This window comes from Toxotes jaculatrix, chromosome 19 (assembly GCF_017976425.1).
Source record: "Toxotes jaculatrix isolate fToxJac2 chromosome 19, fToxJac2.pri, whole genome shotgun sequence".
Lineage (NCBI taxonomy): Eukaryota > Metazoa > Chordata > Actinopteri > Toxotidae > Toxotes > Toxotes jaculatrix.
This window is the reverse complement of record NC_054412.1, coordinates 12,119,365-12,137,329: the sequence shown is the minus strand read 5'-3', so window position 1 is coordinate 12,137,329 and position 17,965 is coordinate 12,119,365. Positions and strand designations below refer to the sequence as shown.

The 17,965-nt window shown below is 41.8% G+C and overlaps 2 protein-coding genes across 4 annotated transcripts; one reads left to right on the top strand and one right to left on the bottom strand.

Annotated features, from left to right (window-relative positions):
- Positions 1–6,608: 6,608 nt before the first annotated feature.
- Positions 6,609–9,380, top strand: LOC121199974 (ubiquitin carboxyl-terminal hydrolase 37-like). The gene is made up of 10 exons (XM_041065001.1): positions 6,609–6,712; positions 6,791–6,914; positions 7,008–7,159; positions 7,267–7,366; positions 7,519–7,595; positions 7,723–7,831; positions 7,908–7,965; positions 8,108–8,265; positions 8,378–8,399; positions 9,253–9,380. Exons 1-10 carry the CDS (start codon positions 6,609–6,611, stop codon positions 9,378–9,380), a joined length of 1,032 nt encoding a protein of 343 aa, XP_040920935.1.
- A 542-nt stretch (positions 9,381–9,922) lies between these two features.
- zc3h14 (zinc finger CCCH-type containing 14) lies at positions 9,923–15,041 on the bottom strand. Of its 3 annotated transcripts, none has more exons than XM_041064992.1 (17): positions 14,917–15,041; positions 14,536–14,578; positions 14,334–14,448; positions 14,174–14,214; positions 13,853–14,024; positions 13,417–13,738; positions 13,085–13,248; positions 12,643–12,743; positions 12,377–12,535; positions 12,015–12,092; positions 11,709–11,865; positions 11,340–11,545; positions 11,076–11,214; positions 10,829–10,968; positions 10,635–10,717; positions 10,411–10,517; positions 9,923–10,115 (listed from the first exon to the last, which is right to left on the bottom strand). In XM_041064992.1, exons 1-17 carry the CDS (start codon positions 14,950–14,952, stop codon positions 10,112–10,114), a joined length of 2,067 nt encoding a protein of 688 aa, XP_040920926.1. In that variant the 5' UTR covers positions 14,953–15,041; the 3' UTR covers positions 9,923–10,111. The 3 variants fall into 3 exon arrangements, with proteins under 3 accessions (XP_040920926.1, XP_040920927.1, XP_040920928.1); XM_041064993.1 differs by having other exon boundaries at positions 10,635–10,714; XM_041064994.1 differs by having other exon boundaries at positions 13,085–13,245.
- Between the last annotated feature and the right edge of the window lie 2,924 nt (positions 15,042–17,965).

The following is a 17,965-nucleotide window of genomic DNA, read 5'->3' as shown; positions in this document are numbered from 1 at the left end:
TGTTGCTGAAGTCCAGGAGAAGTTTTAAACACACTAACAGCGTATTTACAGTAAATCTTTTCTCTGTTTTCTCAGATGTAGGTCAGGAGGATGCTGACGATGAGTGACCAACAGAAGGTGGACAGCATAGACCTCCCAGTGGCCAGGAGCAGCAACATTTCCAACAGCCCACATATCTGTCACATCCAGCAGCACCATGTCAGACTGTGGCCGGGAACATGAGGTGAGAGGACCCAAATGCAGACACCCAAGACATACGGATGCTGATAATGTCATCTGCTCTTCAAGATGGAAAACACCAGGACTTGCAAGAGGTATAAAACATCACATACATCTTTATACAGTAAAATGGGAGCTGGTTAAAAACTCTCCTAAGTGACCTCTGCTGCAGTTTCAGCAGAAACAAATGAGCACAAATTTAACACAAGTGTGATGCTATGCCCCAGGAGGCCTAGTCCTGACTCTGTTACTGTATTTTTCTGTATATTGTTCCTTTATTGTGCAGCTGTGGGGCCCAGTCCAAGCATCAAGAAGAGTTCACCAACTTGTCCCTGGACCTGGTTCCTAGAGGCTCTGTGGAGGAAATGCTGTAGGAATACCTGAGAGTAAGACCCACCTGTCCTTGTTCAGTCACATCATCACCAACTGAACACACACACTCCGGTTATGTTAGTGTGTGTGTGTGTGTGGACGTGTTTTGTTTTTTGTTACTCAGTTTAGAACACAAAGCCTTTTGTCTCTGCACTGTCCTGCAGGAGACAGAGTTAGAATATACCTGCACTTGCAGAGGGAAAACATCAAGTTACAAGTCAGCCTTCGCGACCCTGCCAAGGTGGGCTCCACTATCCCCGAGGAATCCTCGAAATTCATATTAATCTAACAGTGGTCAGCGAAACAACTGGAGCGTCTGTGTGCAGCCAGCGCCAGGAGTCAGCCTACATCCTGTTCTACAAGAGACATGTAAGAAGACAACACACAGACAATACACAACTGTTACTGATGTCCAGGAGAAGTTTTAAACACACTAACAGCGTATTTACAGTAAATCTTTTCTCTGTTTTCTCAGATGTAGATCAGAATAGAATAGAATAGAATAGAATAGAATTTTATTGTCTGATACAAGTGTAACAGAAATTTGCCTTTGACAGGGCTCAGTAGCACATTTACAGATAGTAAAAACACATAGTAAAAAACTCACATACAGACATACTAAGACCACATAAATGTAAAAAATAACTAAAATCCCGCTGATAATACAACGTGATCAGGTTATTGCACCTTTGCTGTTCAGGGCATTGACTGCTGTTGGGATGAATGATTTTTTGTGGACTGTTTTTCTGGCTAGTGGGACTTTGTATCTCCTGCCAGATGGAAGAAGACTGAAGGAGTGGTGGAGGGGGTGAGAGGGTTCCTCTGTGATCAGGGTGGCTTTCCTGATCACAGAGCGTTTGTACAGGTGGGACAGTGGAGTTTGTGGTGATCCAATTATTTTGCTGGCTTGATTTGTGATCCGTGACAGTTTTGTCTTCTGTTTGCTAGTGAGGAGGTTGTACCAGGATGTGATGTTAAAGGTGAGAATGGATTCTATGAGTGACCTGTATACCATGGTTAGGATTTTTTTACTGACATTAAGGAGGATGCTGACGATGAGTGACCCCAATGACCAACAGAAGGTGGACAGCAAAGACCTCCCAGTGGCCAGGAGCAGCAGCATTTCCCACAGCCCACATATTTGTCACAACCAGCAGCACCATGTCTGCTCCTATACCCCATGCATCTCGTGCCTGGTCAATGCAGCGGGCAATGGATTCCCCGGTGTGTAGGTGCTCCATACAGTGCAGGTTAAACAGAGAATAGTGAATCTGGCCTCCAGGCGGATGGTAAAAGCAAGCTGACACACCCATGAAAGATGCTGTTAATCCACTCATACCTCTCAGGCCACGCTCAGTTCATTCAGCTAAATCATTCACCTCTCACTCAGTCCCAGTCACTACAGGCGTGCCCCAGGGCTCTGTCCTGGGGCCCTTGCTGTTCATCATCTACCTTCTCCCTCTTGGTCACATCTTCCGTAAATATGGTTCAAAACTCTGCTGCCCGTATCATCACACGCACCCCCTCCATCCAACACATTACACCCATTTTACAACAACTCCACTGGCTTCCCATCACATACCGCAACAACCTCACCCCTCCATATCTCTCCGACCTCCTCGATGCTGTCACACCTGTCCGCACCCTCAGATCCTCTTCCTCTATCCATTTCACTGGGCTCCACTGCCCGCCTTGTTACCATGGAGAGCAGAGCATTCGGTCGCTCTGCCCCACAGCTCTGGAACTCTCTCCCACCTGATCTCCGTAACACTGACACTCACTCCCACGTTTCAAATCTAAACTCAAAACTCATCTGTTCAGATTAGCTTACTCCCTCTGACCCCAACTGCATTGTCTATTGTCTATCTTAAACTGTATTGTCTGTTTTTGTTTTATTGTTTTATTGTGTGTGTTTTTATAATGTAAGATGACCTTGAGTGTCAAGAAATGCACCTATAAATAAAATGCATTATTATTATTATTATTATTATCCTCTCTTGCTTCAACCATCTACCCATAGGATCAGCTTTCATGTTTTCCTTATGATCTCTTTCAATTTCTGCTTTGCCGTATCCATCTTAGCGCCATTATAAGGCTATTAACTCTTGCAGCTCCAGGTGTTTCAAGTGTCGAAATAAAGTGCAGAACTTTTTAAAGGCAATGTGTGTTGTGTAGTCATCTCAGTTTCAATAAACGTTCACTAAAGCTTCCTCCTGCTTGTGGTGTTCCTGTGTATTTACTAACCAGCAGTTATCGGGAGGTTGTCTCTTCGATTTATGGGATTTTTCCCCTTGAGAAATATTCCACATATTTCAGCTCCAGAAAAAATCATTTTAATTTCAGTTAACAAAAATGTTTCTTTCCACGTCTAGTTTTCATTTTCGTTAGTTTTCGTTAGTTTTAGTTTTCTTGGGCTGGAGGCTAGCAGGCCGAAGGCTAGCCGTCTGAGGAAGTGAGAACTTGTGTGAACTGGGAGCTGAGGACACAGACGCAGCCAAAGCAGGGTCTGATGCGGACAAACCAAGAATAGCAGCCAGTTCAGGTCTCCACTCCAACATCCAGGGCTTTGCCAAAGCCAGATTCCGGAGCAAAACCAGAACTACTTCATTCTCCCTTGAGCTTGAGGTCTGCTGTAGGAAGGTATTGAGCCCAGCAAGACGGTGTGTGAGCGCAGACATCTCCACATTTAAAGACCTGATGTTCCGGTCTGCTGGGTCCACGTAGGTTAGTTCGTACGGTCAGACTGTGGCCGAGAACACGAGGTGAGAGGACCCAAATGCAGACACCCAAGACAGACGGATACTGATAATGTCTTTTATTATTAACAAAATCACTGGCAAGAGTCCATGGCCAGGAAACAAAATTAAAACAACTCAAGTAACTAAAAATAATCCACAACGGAGAAAACTTCAGGAAAAGGAGCTCAGTCCGAACTTAAAGTCCTTACTTGTAGATGAACAAAGACACACAGGTAATCCAAAAGAAAACTGAAGACAAATCCGGGAGGAAACACAAGCAGGGAAACAAGCAAGACAGAAATTCCATGGCATGAACAGCAGTTGCAAACACAAGTAGGGACACAGACAAACTGGCAAAGGAACAGGGGGAGCAACTAGACTTAAATACACAGGGGTAATAGGCAACAGGTGAATCTAGTTAGGGCGGGACAAACAATCACAAAGGCAGGAAATAAGACATAGACTGGAAGTAGACTAAGACCAGATACACAAAGGACAGGGCTTCAAAATAAAACAGTCGTACACAAGCAAAACTCAAAACTCAAAACTCAAGAGACCAAAACAAGCATAACTTGACTGAACACACACAACAGGAACTAATAACAGAGCTTAAGAAACTGAACAAGAGTCCAAACAGGGGCTTTAAAGTGTTTAACAAAAACCGTTGAAAACAAACCAAAAAAGTTCAGAAAATAGCCCGTGTAAAGGGCTAATCGTGACTGCTGTGTGTTTTTAAGAGACATCCCAAAAAAGTATAGGAAAGAAAACACTGAAGTATTTTCTAAAATGTGTTTTTGAAGCTTAAATATTGTTGGAATATTGTTTAGAACTGATAAACTCTTTTCACACCATAATTATACGGTCAAGAAATGTTTAACTCTGGTACAATGGCATCACAAGCCTGCATATACTCAGTGGATCAATGAACTGTGAAAAAACATTTATTGTAACTTGTGGAGATTCTCTATGTTTCTGTGTTTCATTTCCTTTATATGAACCTGTGACAGCTAAATCGCTGTTTTCAAGTGCTATCGGCTAATACTAGCTAAGCTAGGCTAAACACATCCTGTGTTGGACCTGCAGAGATGACACTGATTTCATCTTCTCATCTGAATCTGGGTAAGATGGCAAATGAGAACTTTTTCCAAATGTCAGAAGACGTTTGAGTGAGGTTTAAATGGAGTGTAGTTTGTGGTATTGATCATTTTAGTTAATCTAAACCCCACTAGCTAGCTAGCTAGCTAGCTAGCTAGTGGGGTAAGTACAGTACAGTATACAGGATAATTCCATATGCAAATCAGGATAGAATGGAATTTTGATGCCACAGTGATTCACATTCTAGAAGAGTTTTCTAATAAAGACAGAACTTTACTGAGAGATCAGATTCAGTCTAACATCTGAACCGTACAGGAGCGTAGAGATTAACTTCAACTGAAAGCGATCAAAACTGCGACAAACATGCCTGGATTGTGTTTTTTTCAACGAAAGGTGTGTTTCACAGAGGAGCTACATGTTTTTGTGTACATTCTGTACTATTCATGTGACTTTGTGAACTGGAAAAGTTGGCATGCTCAAACTTTCATCAGCTTAAATGTCTCCTAGATACTTTTTGTGAACTTGATTTTTATCGGCTATAAAGACACATTGTTTTTCTGTCATTATTCTACTCATTTTTCTTTATCCTGAACAGAAGAAACAAGAAGCTACAAAAGATGTTGTGGCAGATGAGAGCAAACAGCACCTCAGCTCTCACAAAAGGTAAAGAAATTTATAACTGTTATTTTATAACTGTCCAAACTACTTTTGAATTTCTACAGTAAGTTTCATTAGCTACTTTATTTTGTTTTTGTGGATTAATTTTATTTGTTGTGAGTGATTAACCTTCACCTGATGAAATTCTTGGATATGATTAATTATTACCCGAATAAATAAAATTCCACAATAGATAAAACAACTGTGTTTATCTTTACCAATAGTGTTGCTGCCACCAGCGATCCAGTCCCAACAGAGTCACCTGGGACTGGAAAACCTAAAAAGACGCGATGGAGGAACCGCCTCTTCGGTTACCCCACGGTATGACAGGCAGTGTCAGAGCTTCATGTCGCCCTCATTTCAGTGGGCTTTTACATTTTTATTTAGGCTTTTTAATTGTGAGAAAGCCCAAAAAATATGTTTAAGGTAGTTAACTCATTGTTTTTCCTTATAGAAGAAGGAAACTAATAAGGAGAAAGATCTTGGAAGAAAGAAAAGGTATGAAACTTTATCCTGAGTACATTTTCTAGTATTTACAGTCATGTTTTTCCTGACTTATTTAGTTTAGTGAATTATTATACTCAGACGTAGCACTGGTTTCCAGAATATAAAATCATATGTTTTTCCTGATATTAGTGCATGAACAATAAGTTTTCAGAAAAATAGCCAATCATGTTTCTCTTCAGGACTACTGACACCACCGTGAAGGACGAAACTACCGAGCCAAGCCAAACCACCAAGAAGACTCGTTTTTGGCATCGATTGTGTTGCTGCTACAAAGTATGTTCCACAGAAAGAGCCAGAGCTCAGCATTAACCAGAGACTTACCTGTCCAGACTAAATAAGAGTACACTACAAAACTGAGGTAGTTCATTAGTCTGTCTTTGCATCATTGTTTGCTTTTCCTGAAACAGAGAAGATATCAGGTTTATCCAGCTGCTGACAACCATGAGGAAAAGGAAAATGAGGAAAATCCTCCAACAAGGCAAAGAAAATAATCGATTTCAATAATTATTATTATTTCAATAATTATTATTATTATTTAATTTAAGCATTAAAAGTTTATTCTGTATTTTTTTCTGATTTACTGCTGAACATAATTGAAAGTATAGGTGTGTTTTCATTATGTATCTGATGTGAACAAATTTGATGAGCATCTGAAAACATAAACTCAGGCTGAGTTGCTGTGAATATTTTGATCTGTGTATTAAATAACATTTTAGAAGCATGAGTTCAACTCATGACAGTCTCAACAAAAAATCCAAAACAAACAACTCTGAGCTCTGACATCCTTTTGTGATGTTTAGTGATCCTGTCTGCACCACATTGACTAACACTGGTTCCAGTGATGACTGCACCATCAGCACCTTAGGGTGAGTACAAGAACAGAAGCTGTAACAAGACATGAATCCATCAGTGTGAGTGAGCTTCAGTTTATGATCGCTCGATGAAGAATTGATGCTGTTGATGTGTGTGTTGACTTGTTGTGTCTGTGTCAGATTTCCAAACATCGGGCAGAGCTGTTACATGAACTCCAGTCTGCAGGGTCTCCTGAGCTTGGAAGACTTAGTGAGGAACATCAGCTGCCAGGAGCCAATCTGGAGTTCAGTCCCACAAGCCCGACTTTTGAGGTACAGCAGCCACAACACACATGCATGCACACACACACTCTTGTCTTGTATGAATGTCTTTTCTATCACCCTCCGCAGATGTTTCATAGCCATCAGAGATGCCCACTCTTCTCCAGACTCCTGGACGAAAAGCTACCTTCTGCACTCATTCAAGAAGGTGGTTTCAGTCCAGGCACCTGAGTTTGGTGACCACTGCCAAAAAGTGAGTCTTCAGGTGTCATGCTGTATTATTTCACATCCTCCTGGTAGTTACTCCTCTGTGTATAAACATCTCTTTGTGTTTCTGTGTGTACAGGATGCTCACGAGTTCCTGATCTCGGTCCTGGGCCAGTTAAGGGGTCTGTCCCCTCTGCTGAGCGCTGCTGCCTCCAACAAGGGCCTGAGATACACCTGCCCTGTTGAGGACCATCTACTCTTCAAGATGGAAAACACCAGGACTTGCAAGAGGTAGAACTACACAGAAAACATCACACACACGTCTTTATACAGTAAAATGGGAGCTGGTTAAAAACTCTCCTGTGACCTCTGCTGCCTCCCTCTGCTTTATTGTGCAGCTGCGGGGCCCAGTCCAAGCATGAAGAAGAGTTCACCAACTTGTCCCTGGACCTGGTTCCTAGAGGCTCTGTGGAGGAAATGCTGCAGGAATACCAGAGAGTAAGACCCACCTGTCCTTGTTCAGTCACATCATCACCAACTGAACACACACACTCCGGTTCTGTTAGTGTGTGTGTGTGTGTGTGGATGTGTTTTGTGTTTTGTTACTCAGTTTATAACACAAAGCCTTTTGTCTCTGCACTGTCCTGCAGGAGACAGAGTTAGAATACACCTGCACTTGCGGAGGGAAAACATCAAGTTACAAGTCAGCCTTCGCGACCCTGCCAAGGTGAGCTCCACTATCCCAGAGGAATCCTCGAAATTCATATCAATCTAACAAAATGTTAAACACAAAAATCAGATGTAAAACAGAGCAATCATCATCTCCTGCTTCTTTCCTTCTTTATCTTTTGCAGAATGCTTGTCTTGCACCTAAAGCGTTTCCGTTTCACACATTCCTATGAACTAGAGAAGGTGCAAGACCCTGTGGTGTTGTTCAGGGACCTGGTGGTGTCCTCTGCACAGGTAAAGAAAAACTAAACTTATCTGTAAACAAGTAAAATCTAACTAACTAACTCTTATCTACTGTCTTCCTTCTCAGGATGGTGCTTGCTACAGCTTGGTTGGCACCATTAACCATTTTGGCACCACAGAAGCAGGTAAGACAGTCAGGCACACAAGGGGGACACAAAAATAAAAGCTTTCATGATTATGATGTCAACTAAATCACTATCTTGTATCTGCTGATGTTAGTTGACCTATATAAGCTCTGTAGTGTTAACAAAATCTGTCTCCTGTTAGGACACTACATCTACGACGGCATCCACCCTGACGACTGTCCAGACGAGCCGACTGACCGCTGGCTCACGATCAATGATTCAGTGGTCAGTGAAACAACTGGAGCGTCTGTGTGCAGCCAGCGCCAGGAGTCAGCCTACATCCTGTTCTACAAGAGACATGTAAGAAGACAACACGCAGACAATACACAACTGTTTCTGAAGTCCGGGAGAAGTTTTAAACACACTAACAGCGTATTTACAGTAAATCTTTTCTCTGTTTTCTCAGATGTAGATCAGGAGGATGCTGACGACGAGTGACCCAGAAGACTAACAGAAGATCCACCAGCAGCACTTCCTATGGCCCACAGGAGGATGGGCCACCGCCCCACCAGAGAGCCTGGTTCCTCCCAAGGTTTCTTCCTCTCAGAGGGAGTTTTTCCTTGCCACCGTTGCCCCACTGTCTCAGGACATTATGTACTGGAACAGTATGTGGCTTGCTCTCTGAAGTTCTGTCAGAAGAAAGCAAAAGTCAATAAATGCTTTCTATCAGGAGGATTTTACTGTTTGTGTTTTATTGCCTCTCAGTACCAGTCTAAGTCTTTACAGTGGAAATGAAACTTTTGCGCAAATACTCTTTAATGGCTTTGACATGGTAATTGAATGTTGGGCTCACACTATGTGGTTTGTTTATTTACAATGAAAATGCGCCTTTACTCCAAAAAATCAACCAGTCCAGGTATTTTCACTGTGGGAAGAAGCGACAGTCAGCCTGTGGAGTTTGGGCACAGTTACAATCTGACTGTATCCGATAGTTTATATAAATTATTTGTGTGTTCAAACAGTAGACGTGAATCCTAGACGTTTTCTAACTTTTACATTTCACTAGAATGAAACTATCACAAAAACAACAACAACAAACTGATAAAGGTGTGTAGTTTTATTTTGCCTCCACTTGCGGGACATAAGTGCTGCAGTGTGGTTGGTGCAGTAGCTGCTGTCCTCCAGGTGGAGGCGGTGTAGGAGAAGCAGAGCAGCAGGTTTGTGCAGGTTTTGATGTGAATAAGAAGAAGCAGCAACAAAGCTGCTGTGCAGTGTAAAGATATGCTGTGTGAGTGTGTGTGTTGTATGGATGAGTGTAAAAAGACTGGGTCCCGCTGTATTACTCAGGCTGCACTACAGCGTCTATTAACGGGCGCGATCCCACTACTGAGCGGCACGGGGGCTTTGACCTGCTCCGTTTCCGACCTGGGCCGGTGCACCCCTCCTTAGACGACCTGGTGGATGACCTAGTGTAGTTGTTCAAGTTGCTTTATTTTCACATTTTAGTAAAACATCACAGTATACAGCTGGAGAGTTTAAGGCTCCTCATAATCTCCAACAAAGCATAACTGGATGTGTTCATAGATGCTAAACACATCATGACTTAATAAATGAAGTCATTTGTACAGTATATTCATAAAATTGTAGGATCATATCATGGTTTATCAGAAGGGAACACCTGCTAAATTTTTTAAATGTAACAGTGAATCAAATCTTTTGCGCTTTGTAAAAGAAAAATACGTATACAGCTTGATCATTTTAATGTAACTGCAGAATTCATTGTCTTTTGTGCTTCATTATGTGCCACTGCACGTGACTCATACCTGAGCGTATCCTAGAAGAGAGAACAAAAGCTCAACTAAACAGCCAAAAACTATTCTCACTAACCTGATCATTACTTTATCAAAAGTAAATAAATAAATGAATAAAATAAAAATAAAGATCATCTGTCAGTGGTGAACGTCCCCATGAACCACACTGTAAAGACCATTTGACAAATGATGAGATAAATGTAAAGTTCATTGTTGAGTATTTTAATGTTTTCAGAGGATCAGCAAAAACCTGACTGTTTTACAAAAAACGCTCTTCTTAAAAATCAGTCCAAACAATACAATAAAACAAAACAAAATGAAACAACAGATCTAAGGATGAAGATCCACAGACACGGATCCAGAACACTGACTTCTGTCAGACTCCCTGGGCTCAATTAGCTGCGAGAGAAAGAAGGATGGAAATTGTTTAGTAGGTGCTTAAAATATGACCACATTTGATAATAAGGTGTATTTTAACTTTAATATGTCTTTATTTTTATTACTGTAATTTTGAATTTTAATAATAATGTGTTACAATTAGGATGAGAAATATATTAACTCATACATTAACTGAGCTTAATCCTTGTGGTCTGGTGGAGATTCCATGATGCAGAAGATACTATACTTTGAAACTCTGACCATACGGTATTTGGTATTACGTGACTTTCACTTTGCATTATCCCCATCTATTCACCTGCTCTGTGTTTTTGTCCACTTCAGGGCGTGTCTCGGAGGCACGGTTGTGGTTGGGTGGTAGAAAGTACATCCGGCTCGTTTACACTGCGCCGCGAAGCGACAAGGCTATAGGCAAGAAGAACAAAATTCAGAACTGCTAAGGATCTGAAGGCCTGACAGCAAAACACCAACTTTTAAAAATTTGAATTTGAGGCTCCACAACTGCACTTCTGAATGTTTTACCTTGGGATGATAAAACAGGCAGTCCACCTTTGTGCACTCGGGGAAGAAGCGACACACATTAGTGGGCTGTGCAGGCTGCACTGCTGTAAACACAAATAAACCAGTTCTTAACGCCCATTAACGAACTACAGATAACTGCTAAAAATATATTTTTATAATGTCGCTTGATTGTGATGTCATGAGAGTGCGAGCACCTGGCTTGGGTGGAGGAGCAACTGTGCCTCTGCGGCTGACATGAGTGAAGGGACAGTCCGGCTTAGTGCACCTGGCATCGTATTTGCAGTTTGGATGGATGAAAAGACATTTATCTCCAAACCTGCAGTTGGGAAATGTCCTTCAGAAAAAAAAAAGAAAAAGACATATAAGATCACGAAGAATGAGTCTGAGCAATTAAAAAAAAATACTCCATTAGCATTTCTTCAGTTTACTAACATTACTCACTTGCACTGTGCTGTAGGGTGATGATACAAACACTCATCTCCACTTTTACAGACCGGCCAGAACTTGCAGCGCTCCATAACCTTCTGTTTCTTTAAAGGGGCGGCATCCTCATCTAAAACCTCAATGTCCATCACATCATCTATAAAAAGAAAAAAGGTATAACTGGAAAACCTAAACTATTTTGAAAAGTTCTATATAAATAAAGCCTAATATTATTGGAGTGTTTTACTAAAATACAGTAAATGTTCTGACAATAACACAAACCTTCTGGTGATGTGACCACTCCTTGTAGCCTGTGGAGGATGCTGACTTTGGGCTCCCTGTTAAGGCGAGTGGTTGCCTCAGTGACCTTTGTGGGCGGCCTCACGTCGTCCAGCTCCATCTCACAATCCACAAGGTTCCCCAGCGGGCTCGGTACTCCATCTAATGTCACTATGAACTTGGGGCTGGCAGAGTCACCCCTCTCCTTGCTATCGTCAGCAGAGAAAAGAGGATGAAGTAAAATATATGAAAATTCAGCTTTCAAGGATACAAAGCTGCCAACAGCGTATAGTTGATCCGCAGTTTATATATATTTATGGTTATGTATGAATGGAGGGATTTGGGAGCATACTCTAATATGCGTGTGAGTACCTGGCCTGGACAGTGCGTGGTAAAGCTGGATGGAGTTCTCCTTTGACCTGAAGACGCTGCAGAGTTCTGTTCTGAGATTCTTCCAGTTGAGGTCGACTCATTATGAAGGAGCGAGTATCAAACGTCTTTGCCTCACTGCCTGCAGAGACCTCTACACCTAGAGGTACAACACAAATGCAGGCATCCCAGTGCAATGCATCACTGAAGCTGATCCTTTAGGCATCATTAGCTACAACTTTTAAATGTAAGATCTGGGAGAAGAAACTGTTATTGCAACACTTGTTGAAAGTTTCTTCCGAGACTCACCATAGTCACTCTGCTCTCCACCATTGTTGCTCTTTGCTAAATCCAACTGGAGACGTGAAGCTAAAGATCTCACTGGAGCTGGGAGAAAAATGTGACATCGAAAATCAGAAAGATAAAACAACACGCAAAAGATAAACTAGACCACACTTTGTTCCTCCAACAGTTAATTTCTAATCTAAAAAGCAGTACAAAAACCTCACAGAGTGACTTAATTTTTGGATGTTAAATCACTTGAAATGATAGAATCAGTAAACATTAGTTTACTAGTTAAGCCCAATAGTCATTAAGCATGTTAACTGTGATTCTGGCCTCTGGGCGGCAGGGTGTTTAAAGTCAAAGGAGTAATTCTACTCTTCACAAACCAGGTGTTCTTGAAGGAGGTAGCTCTGCAGAGGTGTGGGTCTGCACCCTTGGCGCCAAACTGTGAAGGTGCTCCTGGACCAGCTGGATGGCTGCCGTCATCTCCTCATTGCTGGCCAAGCGAGTACGAGGCGCCACAGGAACAGTCTGCCTCTGTGGTACTGTGTGGGGGAAAGGTCAGTGTAAGAAGGTGATAATGGCAGCTGAGATAAATGGCCTGAAGGACAGGACATTTTCATGATTACATGTCTGGCAGTGGGAAACATACTTGTGGGGTAGGCTGTAGTTTTGGTGATTGAGTCTTGAGCCTCAGAGATGGCCTTGAGTATCAGATTCCTGTTGGCTTGCTTAGCTGGAGGGAGAGTAGGTCTGAAAGAACACAGCAAGCCCAGCAAAGAATGTGAACTATCTGGGGTTTCTCTTCTTCCCTTTTACATAAACACTGCAACAAAACAGATCTGAGTTTTGAGCACAGACAGGCTATGATAGCTATGATAAAACAAGCTGCCTTTTTCCATTCCTTACTAAGTGACAGTGAAAGGTCTCATATGAGAAATAAGATCAGATTCTGACTGAATGTGAACACCAATGACAAATCGCATTTAAATAATTTTTGTTACTAACAGTAAATTGAAATCCTGACTTACCCTCTAATTACACAAAGCATACCGAATAATATTACAAAATACCATATGAGCTGTTACACTGACTTGCGTTCTGGTTTGGAAGGAAGGGACACTCTACTAGACAGGCCTCTTCCTCCATAGTTTGAGTCCTCGTCTTCCACTTCATCACTGTCCTCGTCCGCCACTCGGTTCACTCGCACCACTGAGCTCGCCACTGGCGCCTTACGCTTCCTTGACAACTCCTCCTGCTGAACAACGTAGGTTGAACTGTTTTATTATGAATCTTTGCCTACACCTGGCTGACATTTTATCGGCAAAAAGTGAGCAAAAGGTCATTTGTGTTGCACCCGACTGATGCAAATCCTACATTATCCTGCTTTAACAGGAGCCGCTATGCTCTCATCAAATCACAGTACCTTACTAGATCCGGTTCTGGAGGTTCTGCTGCTTCTGCTGTCCGACTGCCTGGTGTGAGAGGATCCTTCTGTAGGCCGACACGTGTCAGCGGAGCTAACTGATGTAAATTTGCTCTGTCCCGGTCTGTAGATTTCAGCTGTGGGTCTACTTGCTGCACTACGCGTTCGACCTTGGTTGGTGCCTATTTCCACAGGGTCCTCTGCGATGAGGTCATCATCCATCTCTGGTTTGATATCGATAACAGCCTCTGAGGGGAGAGGCTCTATGAGGGGTTTAACAGTGGAGGTAAGTCGAGAAGAACTCCTCTCTGAGGTCCCCCTCCTGATGACAAACAGATATATATTGGTGATATTCATTTGCAGAATCTGACATGTATGATGAGGATGAAAAACACATCCTAGCATAAATAAATTGAGACACTTCTGCATTAGACACCTGTTTTCATGGGCAGAACTGGACACACGTGTTTCAGTCCTATCAGAGTGAGAGCTGGACACTGCCAACACCTTCAGGTCCTCTGTCCTACTGTCTTCGCTTACAGATGATCTGCTCTTCCCCACCACAGTACTGCTGTTAGACTGGAGCTGATGTTTGAGGGATGCAGGCTCTAAAACAACCATGCAGACAAGCAGGAGAAGAAAACGTGAACTACACATTAGTTCTGAGGCCAAATGTGCTCATAAAATAGTCAATTTCCCCGTCAGCTGGATACAAAGTGCGGAAAATGTTAAATATATAAAACAGAGACTGACGTACCAACTGCAACTGATCGTAATTTCTCCAGGACTCCATGTAGCCTAAGAGCAATCATCAAGTTCATGTTATTGCTAAAACTGAGGAAGTACACACTGAAAATAACTGCATCCAAAATGTGCATGCTTTTAGTTAGTAAAATTATACATTGTTGTGATCCTACCAGGCTGTAAACTTAATAGTGTTGTTTCCAAGGAAAAGGGAGAGATCGTCAGCCATCTGTTGAGACGTTTTCTTGTTTGCCACCATCACCATAATGTAGTCAGGAAGCTCTTCATCTAAATTGGTAGAGAGGGGAAACGCATACAACATGTAACCAAGCAGCTGTCGTCTCTTACGGCAAGATCCGCAGTTTATTCACTTACCAATATATGCACCGAGCTCCTGAAGCTTGCCCTTGATTGCAGCCTAAAACAGACCAGAGGAGTAACGTTGCAACACAGATGATATTGAGAGGTTACTTAACAACCACGCAGCCTAGCGTTACAAGAATTCTTCTACATTAAAAAAAAAATCAAGTTAAAATGTGCTAACACGTGCGGAAAGCTGCCTGCTGATTAACTCTCCAGTTAATGTTTAAAACCAGCTGCTCGGCCCTGTAAATAAAAACCTAGTTACCATTCCGTTAGACTAACACGCTAAGCTAGCAATGCTAATGTTAGCTACAAGCTTCTGTGGCACGATAACGTTATCCGGGCCCTAAATCCGGATTAAATCCGCCATACTCGACACATAGTGTTACTCACTCTTATTTTCTTGCTGATCTCTGTCCCGATTTCCATAGTTGTTGTTTAATTCAAACAAGTAAGTCATAAAACAAGCGAGTGTTTTTCCAGCACCACCGCTAACCACCAGGGACAAATATGACGTTGAATCAGGTAACTGAGGAAGGAAGCCGAAGAGGGACAAAAATCTTCTATCTCTCTATCTCTCTATCTTTCTCTCTCTATCTCTATCTATCTGTCTGTCTGTCTGTCTGTCTAAATACACAGATAACATTTTTATAATTCACTGCACATTAAAATATTGCGTTTCATAACAGAGATGCAACATTTCTGTAATGAACATTCATCAGGCATGAAATTCACTCACTGTAAAGAATCTAACCAACCCCTCCTTGCATACTAAGCAGTATATAACCATGGTTTATATGATACTATATCACTGTAAGCAGATATGTGTTTATTAATATATTTGTATACAACTGTAACTCCTCCTGTGGGCCCCCACTGAATGATATTTTATATCACAGTTATATGAAATAATATAAAATATAGTTTGAATTGTTGACAAATACTGTGCACAATATCAGACAAATAAACTTAATAAATGTCAGATTATCATTTTTCCATGGGTAGAAAGGAAAGCAAACAGAAGCAAACGTGTTGGTTCAAATCTGATTGCTGTATCCACAAGATGGGGCTGGAGACCATTAAGAACACACCATGGTGATGTTTTTTCCCCCTGCTAGTATGTGACCTCTTTCAACAATGTATCCAATAAACAATGTCCAAAAGTGATGGAGAAACCTTAATCTGAACTCACTGTCAGAGAGTGAATTTAACCATAATCTGAAGCACAGTAAGAGAACTATAGACCTAAAGTACTGAGGTTTCTGTATTAGACTTAATTCTATTAAAATGACATAACCATAGGTGTTGTTCCCCATCTTGGACAAACAGAGTTCAGTGGGCCACATAAAAAACATTGATGGGCTGCAGGTAAATCAAATTTGTGTTGCAAGTTACAGAACAGAAAAGCAAAAAGTGCATGTTGTTCGAACATTTCTGTCAGTGTCACAATTTAAATGAAATTTAAAATAACATTGGAATGCTGCCTTTCAGAGCACGTGCCTTTGACTTTCTTATGCTCATAGCTGCATGTTTTCCCTCAGAGATTATTTCCTGTTTTGCAGCCTTTCAATGCCAAGCAACAATGACGGGAAGGATCTTACTCGCTGTCTAGACAAGCATCTAACACTCTCCGACACGGCTGCCTGCCCAGTCTCTCTGTCTGCTTTGCTCAGACTGTCTGTGTTTGTTTGATGCTTAGAAACATCAACAATGATCAACCATATTATCTCTCTTGTAGTACCTTTTCTACCAAAAAAAAGTCTTTATTCAACGCTATGTGGTGACAGACACTTGTGCTTCAACCAAGTGAATTACTATGACACTATGTGCACATACCAAAACTTAATGGTCCCCTCAGTAATTTGTCATACACATCACAATGTACTGTACTTTCCATTTATTTTCAAGGGTGAGCAGGAGTGGATTAGATTGAAAGTGTGAAGAACTCAGCCTTTCCAGTCTGTTTTCAATGGGAAGTGAAAAACAACCTTGAATGCCTCCAGTAGAAACCCTGGAGTATGGCAGAAACAAATTCAACTCAGGGTAGAAAGGTGCTCTTTGCCATTGTTGTTCATTTCCCTATTGCTTAATTGGATCAAGGCAGAGACGGGACCTCTGCAGGGACCCTTGTAACAATGGAATTGCAACAGCATCCATCAGCACAGGAAAACCAACTCCCGTACCGAGCCAACACACACGGGCAGTCGACCCTGCTGCATGCTGTGAGGCTCATTTCGATGCAGAGGGTACAGTGTGTTAATTAGAAGCTTTTGATGTGTTGGTAGGTGTAATTTTGAACTTTGGACAGGGCCAGGTTAGCCATTTAACTCTGATTCCAGTCTTTATGCTAAGCTATAGGCTGAGAATTCAGTGTAGTCTTGCAATGAAGTTGAAGGATTAGCTGTTTAAACAGTGTTATTTAGCAGATCCACTCTGCATATAAAAACGAAAGCAAAAGAAAACTATCTAGATACCCTGATGTGTGACCTCTTCTAAGACCATTTCTTACTTTGTGTGCTCTCTCATTGGCAGCATATTTAATGTATTATTGTTAGAAACACAATTTATGTTTTTTTTTTAAATGTTCCAGATAACGTGTACCTTATTTGCATGGAAATTTTGCTAACATCCCAAGATAAGAGAACACTCTGAACCGACAGCTCTGAGAATTTTTTTATGTAAATTCCAAATGCAACTGCATTCAGTTAGCATCTGTACTGCACACATGCGACCGCAAATCTGCTATTCTGCGGCAGGAATTGGGCCCCCCCTACACCCATACAGAGAATTGTGGTAATTCTACTTCCCCTTTCTCTGAAATGTTGTCATACACTAAGGTTCTTCAGTTGTGAATCAGCTGATTAACTTCCACATATTCTTCAACTGCATGTGCTGTGTTGATGATAGTTCTGCCCACTGAGGCCTCTTGTCTCTTCCTGACTCAGAGACACAGTGAAGTACTTTGAAACACATTCACCATCAAGGAAAGTAATACTCCTTTAGAGTCAAGTTACAGTTTGGATAAGTCAAGCTCCTGCCTTTAGGCTGGAAAGGGGCAAAAGAAAGGATGGAAGGGTAGTAGGTTACAGAAAAAAAAAGGTTTTACAAAGACATGCACAAGAAGATAATTCAGTGCACCTGCTCTGACAATGTCCGGGAACCTTATACCGGCTTCTCCCGGACAAGATGACACCTGTATGAATGAAACTGCTGCAGCTGGGTAACAGCAGACAATCACACTTTCATACTGCACACACATACACACACACACAGAAAGGAAGAGCATGCATGCATGTGGAGTCACACAGTGGAACAGTTGGTGAGATTGTGTTCACAAACACACAGACAGTCAGGCCAAAGTGATGGCAAAAAGAGTTCCACAGGAATTACGGTTTTGCTGCAAAGACAAAAACACCACACAATCACTTCAAGGTGCAATTAA

Excerpts from the sequence above, each read along its gene's own strand:
- LOC121199974 (XM_041065001.1), top strand. The coding sequence starts at position 6,609 with ATGAACTCCAGTCTGCAGGGTCTCCTGAGCTTGGAAGACTTAGTGAGG. Across the intron at positions 6,915-7,007 it reads TTGGTGACCACTGCCAAAAA|GATGCTCACGAGTTCCTGAT; the intron begins GTGAGTCTTCAG and ends CTGTGTGTACAG. Across the intron at positions 7,966-8,107 it reads TTTTGGCACCACAGAAGCAG|GACACTACATCTACGACGGC; the intron begins GTAAGACAGTCA and ends GTCTCCTGTTAG.
- zc3h14 (XM_041064992.1), bottom strand. The coding sequence starts at position 14,952 with ATGGAAATCGGGACAGAGATCAGCAAGAAAATAAGA. Across the intron at positions 13,739-13,852 it reads AGTTCTGCCCATGAAAACAG|GAGGGGGACCTCAGAGAGGA; the intron begins GTGTCTAATGCA and ends GTTTGTCATCAG. Across the intron at positions 10,718-10,828 it reads TGCTCCTCCACCCAAGCCAG|CAGTGCAGCCTGCACAGCCC; the intron begins GTGCTCGCACTC and ends TTGTGTTTACAG.